Source organism: Amblyraja radiata, chromosome 35, assembly GCF_010909765.2.
Source record: "Amblyraja radiata isolate CabotCenter1 chromosome 35, sAmbRad1.1.pri, whole genome shotgun sequence".
NCBI classification, from domain to species: domain Eukaryota; kingdom Metazoa; phylum Chordata; class Chondrichthyes; order Rajiformes; family Rajidae; genus Amblyraja; species Amblyraja radiata.
Window position 1 is genome coordinate 7,811,240 of NC_045990.1, and position 19,417 is coordinate 7,830,656.

Consider the following 19,417-nt stretch of genomic DNA (forward strand, 5'->3'; position numbering starts at 1 on the left):
TTAATATCAGAAGCCGATTAAGAGAGAAAATAGTCAACAGGCCGAGAGGTTTAAAGAGGGAACTTCAGTGTGTGGCCCTTTGGAAGCTGAAAGCACAGACGATAATGGAGAACGATCAAGTTGAAGGAATTTGGGGAAAGTAAATATACTGGAGCACTGCAAAATCAGAGATCAAGGATTAGGGAGATACAAAGCTATTGCTTTTATTGCCATAATCAAAAGGCAGTGAACTGAGTTAACAGATGGGCAAGAAAGCTAGACCAAGATTGCGTGGGAAGTCAAATCACATGGTAACAAAAAATTATTGGAGGGTTTTGCTAACAAGCAGAGATAGACTTACTCTGGCAAAGTTCCCAAATTTAAACAGAAGTCGAGTTGGATGCTTTTCTTAGTCAAATATGACACTATGATTATGAATGATCTGGTTCAGTTACAGGAAGGTAAATGGAAGCAGTAGCTAGGCTTATTTGAATGGAGGGAATTGCGGCTCATTTAAAACTCATGTCAAACAAAGCATTGCAACTTAAGAGTCAGTGGAAGGTCAAAAATGGTGAAGTGGCATTTCGACTATTCGTGCCAGTGTTCCATTCCTAAGTTGTCTTTCTTCACAGGAAATTCATACATACCCATCATAAATTGGGATTGAGATGAGTTGAAATGAGCTGTCTGTTTCTGACTTGTTTTCTTGGGTGAAATCCAGTAATTGTTCTAATGCCTAAATCTAATCTTCCATTTGTTTTTTTTATTGAATGCACTCAAATGGTAGAATCTTGGAAAAGATAGAGCTAAATAATAAATTCTACAAGAAACAGTCAATAAGAGTGAAATCATGAAGGTGAAAAGTGAATGTCACACCACATGGTGTTTGATGGTCAGCAGCGACTCCATAGACCGAAAGGCCTATATCCTTGCTGTATCTCCCTGTAAATCCATGACCATGCAAACAAAGCCTACAAAAAATAAGCAACGTTAAAGTGTTGATTTTTAATTAAATGACAGTATTTCCCTACGTATTACAGGGACAGGTGTGTAAGGCATTGAGATTTTGGATAGCAATCAGTCTTGAACTTTCATTAATAAACCTGAGGTGCTTATTTATGAGGTCCATTATTTTCTTGCCATTGCTTTCTAATTTCAATTATCTTTTATGATAAGACTTAAATCTAGCTCAAGTACAATACCAATGCTAACTGGCATCCTTTCCACTTCCAAACCACTGCTCTAATCATTTAGAACAAACTGCACACTAATAGGGTTGCATCAGTCTCCACTGTTGTTTCTGTACCCAGAAAAACAAGGATTACTGGTCTAATGACTACAAGCCTGTCACACTGACCTCTGAAATCATGAGAACCCTTGAAAGACTTGTGCTGGTCCACCTGAAAAGTATCACAAACCCCCTGCTGGATAAATAGATCATAGAAGCATACAAAAATAGGTGCGGGAGTAGGCCATTCGGCTCTTCGAGCTAACACCGCCATTCAATATGACCATGGCTGATAATCCAAAATCAGTACCCCGTTCCTGCTTTTTCCCCATATCCAGAGCTGCCAAGTTTTGTCAGAGCATTTCAGTATTCTAATACCTGAAAATCAGTATTTTGCTGAGGAAATCAGTATTTTTACGCGGTACCATTTTGCTGAAAAAAAGGGTTATTTTTTAATATGCGGTCATACCCATGTAAGAGTACAAGAATGCATAACTTTGCTACCAATTGACAGGTCTTCTACGCACCTTACTTGACAGTGCATTCATTGCCATCTCTTTGTATACTGCTGTTTGAACAGCTGCTTCCTACTTTTAGCACCAGATGATGATGTAGAAGCCATTTTGGAAGCCTCCCTCTCCCTCCTTCCTCTCTTTCCCTCCCTCTCCCTCCCACCCTCCTTCCTTCTTTTCTCCCTCCCTCTCTTATTCCCTCTCTCCCTCCCCTAACAGTCTGTGACCCATAGCACTGTGGCTATAGCGCTATGTGTAAAGGCAATAGCACTCCAACTGGGAGTTCTATTTTTAGAACCCATAGCGCTGTTCATTTAAAGTCCCACGCGTTAAAACCTGGAGCGGGACAGGCAGATCAAAGCTTACAAAAATAATCATCCAGATCTTGAAATTTAAAATATTAATAGATCTGCTATAATTTTTAGAGGTACAGTACAAACCTGTATGTCTTTGGAATGTGGGAGGAAACCGAAGATCTTGGAGAAAACCCATGCAGGTCACAGGGAGAATGTACAAACTCCATACAGACAGCTCCCGTAGTCGGAATCGAACCCAGGTCTCCAGCGCTGTATGGCAGCAACTCTACCGCTGTGCCACCGTGCTGCCCATTGATATCAATTTCTTGCAAGATGCCTCCAATAAATATCCCAATATCAGACCAGTTTTAGCAGCCCAGGTGACAACCATTTTCTAAACCAAAAGATTTTTCCAGAGAGACCACCTGCCACGAAACTCCTAAAATTCCATCTGCCCCTATGGAAAAGTTAAAGTCGCAGAATAAGGTTGGTCAAATCCCTCTCCTGTATGCTTTGCAAGATCAATGGAGCACATTTTATTTTACATTTTCCTAGCCAGCTTATTGATACATATTTAATAGTGCTCTTCAACCACTACTGACAATAGTCGAGAACTCAAGGACATTCTCAACTTCAGCAGAATTAATTAGATTAAGCTGTAAAAGACAGATTTTGTGAAATATTGATAATTTTGTATTTCCTGTTTCAAGAGGAACAATTCACGCAGTGAATTCACTGAAAATAATTTTCCTGCTCTGGATTAGCAATATTGACTTTGTCAACCTGTTATCCTCTACCTAATCTTAATTTTAAAACAATTACTTGGTAAATTAACAATGATTGAAGGGAGGTATTAAGAGTTCTTCTCATTGGCCAGACATGGACAAGAGCCAACGCTTTCAGGATGCAAACATTTCCTTTCCTTTCTATTTGAAAGCTAAACTCCAGTTTCAGATACTCAAAAGCTTACGGTTACATTTCATCTCATTGTGAATATCTGGCTGGGATGTGGGGAAAGAACTGGAAGAACATTTCTCTCCTCCAACTCTATTAAATGGTGACTGGACTTTCAGCACACAATTAACTGCTCCAGGATCCATTTACTGGACAGAAAAAACTTTTCTCCAACTAAACATTGACTGGTCACCGTCGTTACCATTTTCCTTTACGACAACTATCTGAAACTATTCACCAATGTTGATGCCATGTTTGACCTCCAACCATACACCTTTGGCATCACAAGAGCAGTGAACCGTGCAGCACAAAGACAGGCTCCAAGCCACATGTCTGCGTTGAACAGATAGCACTTTTTGCCAGCTATGTAATGTCACCCAACTCTGCCTTCCCAAGCTCAATTGTTGCCACAAGCCACATTCATATATTGCTAACTTTAGGCTCAACTTTCCCAGTGCTGTTTCAGCTATCTCCCATGTGCCATCATATAAATACAATAGGTTATTCTGTGCCACAGTTCTTCCATTCAAGTTCTGTACATCCATCATCCTGTAAACTCCCTGACCTTTATTGGTTACTAATTAAGTAGAAATCAATTTTAAAATTTAGCATCATTGTCATATTGTTTTACAGCCTCACCTCTTCCCAGTAATCCTCCAAGTCCGACTAATTCCTCCAAATCTGGCTTCTTGAGAGTCCAAAATTTTAATCACAAGCCCACACCTACCAAGACACTAAGCTTTGGTTATCCCCAATGGGTTTTTTTCCATCCTTCAAGATGGTCCTTAAAACCAACCTGTATCAGCCCTAACATTGTATATGGGTCCACATTAAGGTATGTTTGACAAAGTTCCTTTGAAGCACGTAAATAACTCTCAATAAAGAATAACTTTCAGACTGGATCCAGTATCCAGCCCAATATGTTACCCAGCATATTGGTGCGGACATTGGTGCACCCAACGACATTGTAGACTATTCACAAGCACATTCGCGTTAAATGTATGCGACCAATACTTGGATGAAACAGAAAATATAAACTAATTTGATTACAGAGGGATAGGGGAAGGAGCATTAACAATTCATCTAAAATGTTAATTGAGTTAACAGATAACTTCCCTGCTGGAAAGAATATTGTAAGTTCTTGTAATGACCATGGATTGCAAAGTACATGTCATCTAAAGACATCTGCAGTCCATGTGTTACTTGACAACCCACTATAACTAAAACATTTCCATGCCCCAAGAAACAGGCCAAATTCTTTAAATGCACATGAACAATTTGATCAAAACCACAAAATTCTACTCTGCAATATAAAGGGTGAGCAACTTTTGATGTCAATTATAGGAACCATAAAACCCTTCTGTTAGGCAAAACAAAGAACAACTTCTGGCACAAGAAATTTACAGACCCTATTCCACCACCAGAAATACATATAACACAGTACAGCACAGCAACAGGCTCTTCAGCCCACAATTCTGTGCCAAACATGATGCCAAGTTAAATCACTACATACCAGGAAAATCATATAAACATTGGTACTCACAACATCTACGACAATCAACCTAACCAGGAAGTGCAGAAATACTTGAAAATAGTCTGTCGCCGATTTGATGCTTCTGGAAAATTTGGTTTATAAACTACATCTGTATTACATACAGCTTGGGAATTTTAGACAATTAAAAATACAACTTAAAGAGACACCTCCTAATCTTTTTCTCTAACCTCGACTGAAAATACCAACTTCCAGGGTCACACATTCTATGGCCCATTCCTTATCAAATTCTTGACCACATGAATTATATTGTTAACCAAGTACAAGAGCAAGCCCAACTCCTGCATCAAAAGACATTCAGGAAGGAGTAATGGCATATTTTCCCCTTCTAATTGGAACTGGAGTATTAAAGAATGACAACTTGAGGCTGCAAGTTGACGGCAATATCTGCGTAAGTTTGGAGAGGGTGGCAGAATACTGGTCGGGTGAGGAGAAGAAAGCAGATTGAAAGAATAGCAAGAGGAGTGAATTACAGGGGGAAGATAAATCAGCTGGCCTATTCATTGTACATAGCCACTCGGCATGGCTCATTATTTCTTTGCTACGTTCATGACCCTGCCTTTGTTTATTTCCAATGACACTTGCTTTCAGATGATAAATTATCCTGTTTACAATTTGTCTTTAAAGTTGGCCATTTCAGCATGGAAACAAAGGCCATATGTCATTTTGCAGTCAGGGAACCAAAGTCTGATATGCACAAAGAGGGCAAGGCAGATGCGAAGGCAATAAATTCCCTTCCCTTCAGATGGCTCACGCATCCCTTTTGAAGCAAGTTCATGTTTATTATTTCAGTTGCGTCCAAATAGCAATCAATAATTAAGGACATTTCTATTTCCAAAGCAACATTTCTTGGTCTGATTTTTTTTCAGGTAACTACATGCATATTACTAGTAACACTACTACTACTAATGTCTGTTTGAATTAACCAAGCTAATTGTACAGATTGTTTAAACTACTATTATCTTCTTGCAAAAATGTACTCTTAAAAAAATAAATAACGCTTGAACATGCCTCAGTTTTAAGTAATTTTAAATTGCATGTGTCTGCACTCAAGCCACAAATTTAGCATTGATGGTATCTTCCAGGAACATGGCAAATGTCCAACCAGTCCCTGCAAACCTGTACTGTCCCTGCCTGCTGCAAAGTCTCCACTATTGTCCCTCTACCCAAAAAGACAAGGATTACTGGTCTTATTGACCATAAGCCTGTCGCACTGACCTCTGCAGTCATGAAGATCCTTGAAAGACATGTGCTGACCAAGCTGCAAAATATCACAAACACCCTGCTGGGCCCTCTGCAGTTTGCATACCGGGCCAATATACTGGATGCTGCAGTCAACCTAGGCCTGCACTTCATCCTCCAGCACCTAGCACACCAGGGATTTTGTTTGTTGATTTTAACCCTGCATTCAACACCATTTTACCAGAGCTACTACACTCTAAACTCTCCACGTTGACTGTGCCTGAACCCCTCTGTCAGTAGATCACCAACTTCCTGTCAGACAGGAAGCAGCATGTGAGGCTGGGAAAGCACATCTTGGACCCGCAGACCCTCAGCATAGGAGCACCACAAGGCTGCGTACTCTCTCCTCTCCTCTACACCAACGACTGCACCTCCACAGACTCCTCTGTCAAGCTTCTCAAGTTTGCGGACGACACAACCCTGATTGGACTGATCCAGGAGGGGGAGGAATCTGTTTACAGACAGGAAGTGACACCGCTGGCGTCCTGGTGCCTTTGTAATAACCTGGAGTTCAATGCTCTTAAGACAGTGGAATTGATAGACTTTAGGAGAGTTCCCCCTCCCCTCCCTCACCATCAACAACATCACAGTCACATCTGTGGAGTCTTTTAAGTTCCTTGGAACCATCATCTCCAAGGACCTGAAATGGGGGGCCGCAATCGACTCCACATTTAAAAAAAAAGCCCAACAGAGGTACTTCCTGTGGCAGCTGAGGAAACACAATCTGCCACAGGCAATGATGGTCCAATTCTATACTGCCATCATAGAGTCTGTCCTCACCTTCTCCATCATGGTCTGGTTTGGCTCAGCCACCAAGCACGACATCCGATGGCTGCAGTGAATCGTCTGATCAGCTGAGAAGGTTGTTGGCTGCAACCTTCCCTCTTCCCCCCCCCCCCCCCCCATTGATGAACTGTACACTGCAAGGGCCAGGAAGCGAGCGGGTAAGATAATCTCTGACCCCTCTCACCCGGGCCACTAACTCTTTGAAGCACTTCCCTCTGGAAGGCGACTCCGGACTGTCAAAGCCACCACACCCAGGCATAAAAACAGCTTTTTTCCCCACGAGTAGTAGCTCTACTCAATAGCCAAAAGTCTGTAGCCTCATTTTGCTCTGGTATTTTATTTCATTCACATGTTTAAACCGTAATGTTTTATTATTAATGTTTAATGTTTTATGTGTCATTCTTAATTGTCACTGTGTGTCGTGTTGTTACTTACGAGGGGAGCACCAAGGCAAATTCATTGTATGTGAATATACTTGGCCAATAAACCTATTCATTCATTCATTCATTCAAACAAAAACTAGGTTGACACTTTCATATAATGCTTTGAGCATGGTGGAGTGTCAGAGACCCCGTAAATTAATAGATGATTAATGCAGAAACATTAATTTGACAGTTCTTCAAGAACTGCAGTGTGCAATGAAGGTCCTGCTTCACCTCACTGTTTCTTGTGGAGCCCAGTTTATTTATGTCTGCTTACACAACAACATTGTTCACTTTGTGATGCCCTGTAATCTTGGGTGTATTCCATACAGTCTAATGACTACTGGGAAGGGACCTCTTCTTTCAGGTACACAAAAATATCTTGTGAATCATTAAGCAACTTTTCAAAAGTGAAATGGAACTCTTAAGCACAGGGGTGAGAATATGTTCCAGCTCAGCTTTGCAGAATCAACTTACTTTAAAAATCATTTTAACATTTAACTGATGGCTCTCAAGAGCCTGTCTCGCTCACAATATGTATGATAGTCTGAGAAAGTAACAATTCGCATATAAAAATTACCCAATGATCCTTATTCCCAATCTGTTGATTACCAAGTCGAAATACCAAGATTAATGGTTTAATGTTTAAGATGCAAGCAGTACAAATGCTTACCATAATGTTATACACGCACAGTCCCACGAGTTATGAATTGCTAACTGGAGTCATTTGTGTCACATTTAAAATCCCAAAACAGTTTTCTCAGAATTTTCTTGAGGTTTCTGCTGATGTTTACCACTAACATTTCTCAGCTGCAGCAAACACAACCCACACTCTACCTTCCAAATATTTTCCCCACTATAAAGTATTTTCTTAAAACACCATCACACTATTCGGATGGAATAACTGCTTGAAATGAAATGACTCAATTTGCAGACAAGGGCAACAGGCTGAGATGAGTAAACAGCATTGTGTACAAGAGTGGATAGCTTGTTATGATCATTAAAATCAAGTTGAAGATATTATATTGAAATTAAAAAGATAACGGGCTTTCTGATTGCATGTGGTCATGTTAATTATTTATGTCTTGTGATTTTCATTCTCATGTACTGGAACTGCTGTATATTTTCACCAGAGCTTTGTGGAAAAAAATCAGTAGGAATAGAATATTTATGAAAGTTATGGCAGTAGTTTATCATGTGATTTTTGATGGGACATCTGGTTTAAATTGATCATTTTTGATGTTTTGCCAACTTACCTGTGTTGGTGGTCACCAAAAACAATGAGGTATATTGCAGGACATAGAAATGTGCAAGATAATTCTGGGACCTATGCGGACCTGACAGTCTACAACTCAACCCAGCAAGCAAACACATTCTTGTTTGTAAACTTGTTTTATTTGAGAAATAATGAAAATAGAAAACTATACAAAGTAAAAAAAATACATATAATTTAACCCCAAATATAGAAAGTCAACATGCATTGGATACATATTAAACGAGAAAGTAGAAAGAGTAAATAAAATATACCACAAAAGCTGCATTTCTGGTAACAAATATCCAGTTAATAGTTCATTTTGAAAGGGGCACACTTAAGAATGCTACAGTCATCAGCTAAGGATGTTGACGAGTTCACTTAAGCACAACCTCTTCCACCACATATTCAGGCAACGATGTTAAACAACTTTAAGTAACTTTCTGGGATCTCTGAGGCTGAGAGGCAGTTAGAAAACATCCATAAATGCATTTACTCAACAGTTCACACTTCAAATAAAATCCAGCTTTATTGCAAACCAAGCCAAGTCTCTGTAATAACTGAAAATATTTAAACAATCCTAACTATGGTACATTTAGTTCTGAAAGATTGATTAAGTACTTTATGCCTCAAATCTAGTTGAAGTAATGATGAGGCACATTTGGGAGAAGGGGAGGATATTTCTAATTAGCCTTTGAAAATACCAATTCCCATGTACAAACTCGACATTATTGAGATCCACATGAATGCTGTATTGGGAACTCATTGCAGACTCGAGCGACTTGGAAAGGATGTGTTTAAATCTCACAAGAAATGGTTTACAGCCATGCCAATTCCAAAGCCCATTGTCACTATGTTCCTGCTTGTACTATCAACAGTTGACAGCAAATAGATTGTGGGATAATTTGAATGGACTCTGCCCTTTGCATTCCTTCAAAGGTGACACTTCAACTCTTTGGGAGCAAAAATAAACTATGGAATATTAAACGCTTGGATTCCAAGCACAGGCTAACATTCCTAATTTCCCAATAAACTGAATTCCACAATGCAAGAGACTGTGGTGGAACCAAGTCGTGCAACATTATAAGAATAGAAGAGTGGCAGTTGCCTGGAATGCCTGGGTGGGTAAAGTTTCCTAAATGATACACTAATTGGCTTTAGGGATGTCATGATTAAGGAAAGAATGTGGTCTATAATCTAATGCTTACCAATACTATCGACATTCTTACGTCAGAGTCCAGCATGACCTGTTATGAGAGTACAGGCAAATCTAAGGTAGACACAAAACGCTGGAGTAACTCAGCGGGACAGCCAGCATCTCTGGAGAGAAGGAATGGGTGACGTTTCGGGTAGAGACCCTTCTTCAGACTGAGATTGAGAAGGGCCTCGACTCGAAACTTCACCCATTCCTTCTCTCCAGAGATGCTGCCTGTCCTGTTGAGTTACTCCAGCATTTTGTGTCTACATTCGAATTAAACCAACATCTGCAGTTCTTTCCCAAGTCAAATCCAATTTGCTGTAGCCTCAAGAACACACCATTCAGTGCAATGGTGCAATTTGCTCGCATGTATCCATCATTTGTCGCATGCAATACTGATTTAGGTTTTTCTCCTGTTGTGAACTGGATAAAAATTTCTGGAAGTGACTTCCAATTTTTGGAATGATATACAAGACCATTTCAGCCAATTGAATTGATGCTGGCTCAGAGTAACCAATTGCTCCTGTACCTACTTTCTCCACATTCTCATCAATTTTACAACCCACCTACCCATTTGGGGCAATCTGTAGCAGCCAATTAACCTACCAACTGTGGGAGGGAGCTGAATCACCTGGGGAAAACCACGGTCATAGGTGTAATATGCAACTGCCAAACAGACAGTGCTGAAGATCAGGACTAAATCCAGATCAATGGAGTAGAAAGGAACTACAGATGCTGGTATATACTGAAGATCGACACAAAGCGTCAAGTAACTCAGCAGGTCAAGCAGCATTTCTGGAGAAAAAGGATGGATGATATTGGGTCTGAATAAGGGTCCCTACCCGAAGAATCACCCATCCTTTTTCTGCTCCAGCACTTTGTGTCTATCACCAGATCAGTGGTGCTGTGAGGCAACAGACCTAATCGCAGAGAAGCAGGCTCCAGCAGTTTCCCAAACTATCATTTGGGTTGGTTTCAATATTTATCCAGGCATGTTAGTACAACTTCAAGAGGGAAGTACAGCAACTGAATAAACATTACACCATTTGGAGCTTATGTCTCCAAAGCATTCATTCAAAATTTAAAGGACAGCACCTCTGTTCAGGAGTGGTATGTTCTTAACATTTTTTAAATACGATAACTGGTAGTGAGATAACACATTTGCCACAGCAAGACCCCATGGAGTTTAACAGGACTATTATTAACCAAATGTGGTACCGTGGCAAATGTCAGTGAAGATGTTCAGATGCTTGGCCAAGGAGTAGTTTGAGTTATATACAACAAAATATAGAAGTTTATGGGAGGATTTTTATTATTTAAAAGGCATCAGGGTCTTGAATGCATGCCCGTTGACGGTGAACACAATCAAGAATGGCTCAAGAAATCAGAATGTGAGTTTAAATACCTCAAAGCTGTCCAGCTCGGGAATACTTGAGTTGGTAGGCTATTAGTCATGTATGTGTTCAAAAAGAAGAATTCAAAAAGGTGTCTATCAACTGGGAGTCAAAGGTAGGTCACCAACAAGAGTAACAGGCAAAGGGGAATTCTTGTAAGATGAAATTGATTTTGGGTTGACATCGGTTTATAGAAATATGAATGAGCAAAAGCAGTCAGGATTGCATTATTATCTTTCTTACCTCTGGAATTCATATCGCGTGTCTGGGTGGAGTTTGCATGTTCTCTGCGACTATGTGGGTTTCTTCCAGGTGCATCCATTTCCTCCCACAACCCAAAGACATGGTAGTTGACAAGATAACTTCCCAATGGAATTTAGTGCCAGTGGGTGAGATGCAAGAGTAAAAGGTGAGGAGAGAAATAGTCGATGAACATATGCGGGGTGGACAGATAGAAGGGGGGTGGACAGAGAGAAGGGGGGTGGACAGAGAGAAGGGGGGTGGACAGAGAGAAGGGGGGTGGACAGAGAGAAGGGGGGTGGACAGAGAGAAGGGGGGTGAACAGAGAGAAGGGGGGTGGACAGAGAGAAGGGGGGTGGACAGAGAGAGCAAGAAAAGGGAGAGAAAGAATAAGAGAGTGAATGACATGGTCTTCATTGGGCCAAAGGGCCGAGTGCCTGTATTGTATAAGTTCATGCAGAGTATTCTGTTCCTTGGAAAGTATAAGCCAATTATATAGAAATGTAATTGTGGTGTCTGCTAAAATTGTCATGGGTGCCAATTTCATGAATCTATTTAAGCCAAGTGGCAACCCTTCTGAATGTCTTTGAACAGTTCTACTTTGTGGTATCTGGAATTAAAATACATAACATGGACATGTATTGCTGCTTCCCATTTTAATGATATATCAGCTCAATTAACTCAACTGATAAGAACACAATGTGGCCACTTTATTTCAGCTACAGGAACGAGTCTGTCTACAAACAAAGCAACTCAATAACTGACACTTGGGTAACAGGCAATGTAAGGTGTTCTAAGGTCCAGTTGTTTAACAGCTGTTTTTACCAGAAATACAGCTTTCAATCTCATTTTATTAACTGCCAATCACTACGCAAGCTCGGCTTTTTTTCTTTCATGCGATCCATATAAAACAGCTATTCCAACCAATCAATCGATCCCTGTGACCCCAAAGTCAAAAGTAAAATACATGTGTTTTAAAAGCAAAAAGAATGTTCACCATTACAAAACATGCAAGTCAAAATAAATAAGATATACAATTGCATACAAAACAACAGTTTTGGAACAGTGAATTTTTTTATCACAATAAATTGGAATACAATGTCCAGTTTCTTTTCCCCCAAAAAAAATCACATCTGTTTTGGCTTACAAATTTCTTTTAAAAAAAGTAAAAAAACAAAGTAGCCAACGAGTGCTAAAGTTTTGACTGAGGGGCCAGCAATGCCAGTTCAAAGAGAAGTTAAGGTTTCTGTTCTGCTACTTGGATTCAAAAGGATATTTAACGAAATACCTCGATAACAACATTATTTCTGGTTGAATGCAATGTATGAATCCATACAAATATTGATTTTAAACATATGGCTATGATCCACTCTGAAACCCTGCACCAACAACAAAGAAAGAATTGTAATGAGCCATTCCCAACCATCACCAATCTGGTCGAGAGACTGGCAAGTGTGGCACCATCCTTGATCCCGCGCCAATTTAGATTTAAAGTGATATATTAAACTGTAGTAGCAAATGCACAATAATTAGGGCCTTTTTCAGAGACCACACAGCACCATTCTCAGAATAATTCAACCCAATCCTAAAAAAGATTGCAGCACCAATTCCTATCCAAAAGATTTTGTTACAAAATAAGGCTGCCACATAATTAACCTTTCTCCAAAAAATGCATTTTAGACTTGCGGCCAAGACTCTTTCAAAGGCAAATGTCCAGCCCCACAGTCAAAAACACCTCCAGCGTAAGTATACCAACAATAAAACTAACCACACCATCACAGAATTTGCCCCGGAAGAAATATCAAGGTTTGAAAACCTGCAGATTAAATCTTTTTATTTATACACTTTTTTCTAAAAAAAAGCAGGTCTCACCAGTGTTTAAAATCATGCATGTCAGATGTGTACAAATTGTGCACTTTAAAAAGAATTAAAGAGTAAAGTTAAAGAATTTCAAAATATTCAGTCTGAAATATTTATGAGCTGAAACGATGGCTTCAAATTTACCAACAATTCTGAATGGCTCAAATATCACCTGCCTTTAAAAGCAGAACCAATATTGCCATACTGGTCAATTTCTACCGTGACAAACAAGTGAGATTGTAACTTCCAATGGTGAAGGCAATCACGATAAATATTCAGGGGAATGAGGTTTGATGCAAGTGCATTAAATCCACCAGACGTGAAATACTGTCACAAATCTCAATAAATTAAAGAAAGATGCAAAGTCACATACAGTGATACTGTAGATTACTTCACTTCCATAAGAATTTCACTAAAGGTTATGGACAGGTAAGAGAAGATGTTTACTTGCATGACAAGGGTGAAACTATTTATCCTTTTGTGTCAGATCACGAAGGATATCAGTGGTTGGAAGAATTTAATACAAATATAAGTGATGCAATACACACAATGGGTGACAACTCCCCAAATAATTTGAATGTCAATAAAGTCATTTGTTCTTCTTTCACTCAATGACTTGTGCTCCATTATACATTCTTCTGCCTCGGGAGAATCAAAAGCTGATGGGAGCACCAATAACCTCTGTACAAAAATGCACAAAGAAATCGTTACTGCAGAAAATTCACCCTCAGTGGGGGTTGCCAGAAATTTCCAAAAGGTGGGAGCTGATCTGAAGAACAAAAATCAAATGCTCTCTGCATCATTGCAACTAAACAGTTTAAAACTTAAAATCTTTCTGTGGCATGTAACGCAAGGAAATATTCCAAAGTTCCGAAGCACAATTTGTATCTCTGCAAACCTTGCTGAAAATTCAACAGTAAAATATACTGTGATGACAATATGAACTGTAATAGGTGCATATGTTGAGTACAAAGCCGGCCATTTAGATTGAAAATCTGATCACATCTTAATACACCGGCATAATACGATGTGTACATGGATGACCAACAATCTGAAGGTGAAACCAATGCTTGGCAGAGTAGAAAGGTTCGAGGTTTGAATATTAATCTGTGATGAATCAGTGGATTTGAACCAGAATATAACAGCTGGCATTATATCACAAAATTCTCATTGGATTCTCGAGCATTTCTGCAGCACCCGAGTGAAAATTCAAACATCTACATGGGAATAGGGTATTGGAGATGAACTCAATCAAGCAATGCTGTGCTGCCTCCAGTAATCAAATTATCTTAACATCCAATATGGATATCTAGGAGCGCACGCTTGATAATTTTAAGCAGTGCGAGCTACAGCAAAGCACTAAATATGAATTTAATTACAATGTTTCATCCAAAAAATTTGTGACCCATCATATCTAAGAATATGAAATATTACTCTCATTGCCAAATTCAATAACGTAGAAATTTGAGGAATCACACAAAATCCATTTGTCTGAACTCGTCTTCACAGGCATATACCCATTGTTGGCTGACAATTCACAAATTTTTATACATCTTTGAAAAAATTGTTCTATATACTTCAACCTTTTGTTTTGGTTTAAATCGAGTTTGCTACATCCCAAAATGTTAGCTCTCTACAATTAGGCTCTCGCCTTCTCACAAAATAAAGACAGATGGTGCAATATTACCGAGCTGTGCTGTACATTTAAAAATACTTCTCAATACTTGCAATTGTATTTTATTAGATGTATTTACTAAATCCAATGTGTTAACTCTGAAGGAAGCTTTTGGACTTCCCAACTCTGTGCAGTTTACATGCCTCAACATCCAAACACATCTACGACCCAGCCCCAATACAAGATTATCTTGTACTTATATGATAATCACAGCAGGAACAATGTAATATGCAGCCGGCTGACCTCTCAGTTCCAAACTCCGCACTCTGTGGCTATTACACAATTCAATCTGTAGAAAGGTACAGCTTACAACTAAAAAAATTTACTCATCTCAAAGATAGCATTTGTGTAAGAAATCACAGCATCCAAAGACCATACATACCGTAACACGCATGAACATTACAAAAATAAAACTGTTGACAATTATCTTGGATATATTAAATACACACAGCAAGAGCACCTTAATCGTTCTGTAACCGAATCTTGAATGACCAACTAATGTACATAATGAAATTACCCACTAAACTGGAGGTGCACATAATGTTAATTAGAAACCTTATGCTCAATTATTCCTGATCAGAATATCAATTACTCATATTTCAGTGGAAAAAATGCTTTGATTTCACGACATTTGGATGGGGGGGGGGGGGGGGGGGGGTTAGAGGGTGGGAAAGGAGAGCAACTAAAGAACTCCGAAGGTCAAAATTGAAGAATTGAAAAACTTGAAATGATCTACAAGACTAGAAAACAAGCTTCCAGAAAACTTGACACTTTTCCACATTTTTATAATTAGCTAGGTTACAAGTCAGCCCTGTAGACAATTCCTCTGCAGTCAGTGGAAGCAATCAGGAACAAGGAAGAGGGGGCTTGGGTCAAGAGGTCCTGTCAAATTGCAGCCCTCAAACAATCTTCAGGGCAGAACTCTTGACTGAATGAAAGCCTGTGTATTAAACATATTTTAATGGTGTGCAACTTAATCACAGGATATGATAGGATTTTAGTTCAAATGTTCAGCAATGACCCTGTTGTGGGTAGTGACAATTAACAAGGTCTGACGTGGTCATATATGCACAACTGGTCTTTTCTGAAAATTATAGTTAAGTGGAAATAACTAGGTGGTAAATTACAAGACCATCATTTTAAATTACGTCTGATGCAAGAGAAAATATACAAGCAAAGTTTGAAATAACCGGCTCCAAGATCCAAGCCTTGCAACTAACTAACCGGGCATTTTCTACAATAGTAAAAAAATAATGGTACATTATTAAATAGCTTACTTGCTTTAAATGCGAAATCTCACTGAGTCGACGGCCATGAAGGTGTAGTAGTAGAACGCAGGATGTAGATAATTTTTTGCCAATTGTAACAGTTGAAAAGGATAAAGATCTGTAGCCCACCAGGTTTTTTCTCCTCCTTTTGCTGTCCTCTCACTGTTTATATAATCAAATTTAGACAATGCACATGTACCTTACTCCGCAAGAGTCCACAGTGCACATGGAGTTGGGGAATATCTTGAAACCTGCCCCTTTCACAGCAGATCTGTGTTAGCACCAACCATCTGAAATGCTACACGAACTGCACTCAGGTGAACGCCATGTTTTGTAAACAGCATTCCAAATGCATGTCCTGACCAGAAATCCTTCATACATTTTTTTTTAGACAGGTGAAGCAAATTTCATTTGCTGGTAGTCAAACGTCGATCTTTGAAAAGACGAGGTAGAAAAAAAACAATCCTGCTTTTTCCAAGAGCAAAACAATTTTCTCTGTTGAAGCTGCTTTCTAATTTAAGTGCAACTTAGGCTCTTTTTATGGCTTTCAATGGTCACTGTCAGCATTATTGCACTTTTTCTATGCAGCTTAAACAGACTAGCGCTAGAATTTCTTCCAGACATGTTGTTCTTTTAACACAAGGAACTACTGGTAAAAAGCTCCATTAATCTGGCAAACTGTATGTATTGCAGTGATAATTAGAAGTCACTGGTTGTCGGTTGGAAACTACGATGGGTGGTTTACAGAGAGTACGTGGGGCAGAGGGGAAACAGACTTTGCCAGCGCCAGGCTAGCAACAGGCTCAATTACTGAAAGAATTGACGCTAACCTGTTTCAGAGTCGTTGCTCTCAGAGGAGCTGGAGTCACTGCTACTGTCTGACTCAGAAGAACTGCTGCTGCTTCTCATCCTTGAAGGGCCTCCCACATCCATGCTTACGTCATGCTTCTCAGCTGTACAAAGAGAATTATTGTGTAAGTAACAGGACTAAGTAATCTGCTAAACATCAATGCTGAAACTAACTGGCTTGTCTACAGTTTTAAGTTGCAATTTACCTTTGGGTTTTGTTGATTACTATCAATATAGGCACTACTTAAGACAATGTTGTACATTAATACATTAGGAAGGAGTCACAATTCTTACTTATCTATTCTTAAAATGTTTTAAACAAGTTCCATAATTGTCATTTCAACTCAATTTGAAGAATCAGCCAAAATGAAGTTAAACTGGTTAACCTCTAACTGTTCATTAATTAGGTGTCAACCTCAATTTACTGCAAACCATCATCAGGGCACCTTTGAGCAAATGCACTCAATTCATAACGCTACTTTTCCCTGCAGAACACTACACAAACACTCTTTTCATAACAAGCAAATTAAACATATTTTGTGTAAAAGAATGAACCTCTAAAATATTTAACCGATTGATAATTTAATAGTTTTCTCCTAATATAAGTGGATAGAGAATCATAATTAAAGAAACAACAGATGTATGACAAGGTCAATCACTCAGGGAAATTCACTTTTTGCAAACAAAAATATATGCTGGATACACTTCAGGTTACAAATTTGGGGTCAGTAAAAATAAAGGACAACAAAACAATGAAGCCATTCCAAGTAGAGAAGACCTCACACGGAATAGTACTCAGTTCTGCTGCAATGTGATAATTGCCTTCGAACGAAATCTTGTGTCACAGAAAATCACGTTATTAAAACAATGTTGACAATGGAGAAAGGAGAGTCTGGGCAAGAGCGTTTTAGATTTGCAATAACCAAGTTACAAATTAGGGACTTTTTAATACTGAAAATATTTTGAATATTGAAAATATTAAAGTATCATAGAATGTCAATGGAACGGATTATTTGTCAATTTCAATGGGTATCTGAGGTGAAACTTGCAGGCTGTTCTTAAGAGACAACGGCATCTGATTATTGCAGGGGAGTTATGTGGAAACAAGTGACTGTTTTTATTTTCCCCAAAGGGGCTATCTTTTTCTGCTTGTCAATTTCCAAAGTAACTTTAAGTGGTTCTCTAGCTCCCCACACAAATCATATAACAAATTCAGCATGTATAAAACTGATAATGTTCCCCAACTCATCAATTGTGCTCCATCCACAGAGTGTTATGGAAACACCCGTTATAGCAGAACGACCTGCATTCACATGAAAGTTATTAATTTAAGCACAAGTTCAAATTCCTGACTTATTGGATTAAATCATTGTAAAGTGTTTTTGAATCCTCCTCGTGGACGAATGCGGTCAAGGCTAAACGCTGAGAATTATATTTAGGAACAGGCCACATTGCAATTTATTTTCATACTTTGAATCAGAATGATTTTAGCAACGGACTACCCAAGTCCAAGACAGCAACTTATGAGTCTTGATATTCCAGCAGCTTCATGAGCATTCATTTATGGTAATCAAGTGGCATGAGGAAGCTATGCTGAATCAAACCGAATGTCTTCACTCAATATAAAGCAACGATGAGCTCCTACTTTAATGCAGCCATCATACTTAGATAACTTCGAGCATTAAGAAGGATTTATTTTGACATACCTTCCCACTTAATTTAGTTTGCTTTACCATTTTGAGAAATACATTTTTTATTCATTTCACACACATTCCACAATAACTAACAATTGTTACATTAATATGAATAAAGATTAGTCAACATTAATATGAATCAGTCTGAAGAAGGGTCTCGACCTGAAACATCACCCATTCCTTCTCTGCAGAAATGCTGTCTGACCCGCTGAGTTAACCCAGCATTTTGTCTACCTTTGAATCAAGATTAAGAGAGCAGGAGAGCTCCCAGTCCCTCCAACAAGTTAATATAATTGCTTAATAGTTTATTATTTTATTTACACCAGCTCATAAACCACATTCATGAAAATAATTTGGAAGGGGATTCAAATCGAACCTGTGCATTCGATATACAAGGATATCCAAGTCCCTTGGACTGCTTTAAAAAATTCAGCATTTCTGATTTTTCTACCAAAGCAGATAATCACACATTTTTATACTTTCTATTCCAACTGCCAAATTACTTAGCTTGACTCTATCACTTTTTCACATCCTCAGCACAACTCACATCCACACTATTTTGTGTCATTAGAAATGTTACATTTTGTCCCCTTGGCTAAAGTGTCAATAACAATTGTGGTAAATTTGGGACCAAAGCTCCAATTCCCATGGCACTCAATGAAAGGGAATAATTTATACCCACTGTGTTTTTTGCTGTCCAACTCTCAATTCAAGCTAGTTCCAATTCCACGTGCTCAAACCTTTTTCGCCAACCCCTTGAGTGGAAATCAGAAGCCTTCCAAAAATGCAAATGCCCAAATCACATCAATCATGGTGGCCAAGCGGTAGAGTTGCTGCCTTACAGCACTTGCAGCGACGGAGACCCGGGTTCGATCCCGACTACGGGTGCTGACTGTAGGAGTTTGTACGTTCTCTCCGTGACCGCGTGGGTTTTCTCAGAGATCTTTGGTTTCCTACCACACTCCAGACGTGCAGGTTTGTAGGTTAATTAGCTGATATAAGTGTAAATTGTCACT

The 19,417-nt window shown here is 39.1% G+C and overlaps 1 protein-coding gene and 1 long non-coding RNA gene across 2 annotated transcripts in view; both read right to left on the minus strand.

Moving 5' to 3' along the window:
- The window catches only part of LOC116966050 (bromodomain-containing protein 4-like), a 127,685-nt gene that overhangs the window by 18,821 nt on the left and 89,447 nt on the right, over positions 1-19,417 (minus strand). The window contains 1 exon segment of the mRNA XM_033012200.1: positions 16,689-16,811. Within this exon segment, the coding sequence (XP_032868091.1) occupies positions 16,689-16,811 (123 nt within the window).
- LOC116966052 lies at positions 12,910-16,682 on the minus strand. The gene is made up of 2 exons (XR_004409883.1): positions 15,868-16,682; positions 12,910-13,684 (listed from the first exon to the last, which is right to left on the minus strand). It is a non-coding gene; the product is annotated as an uncharacterized LOC116966052 (long non-coding RNA).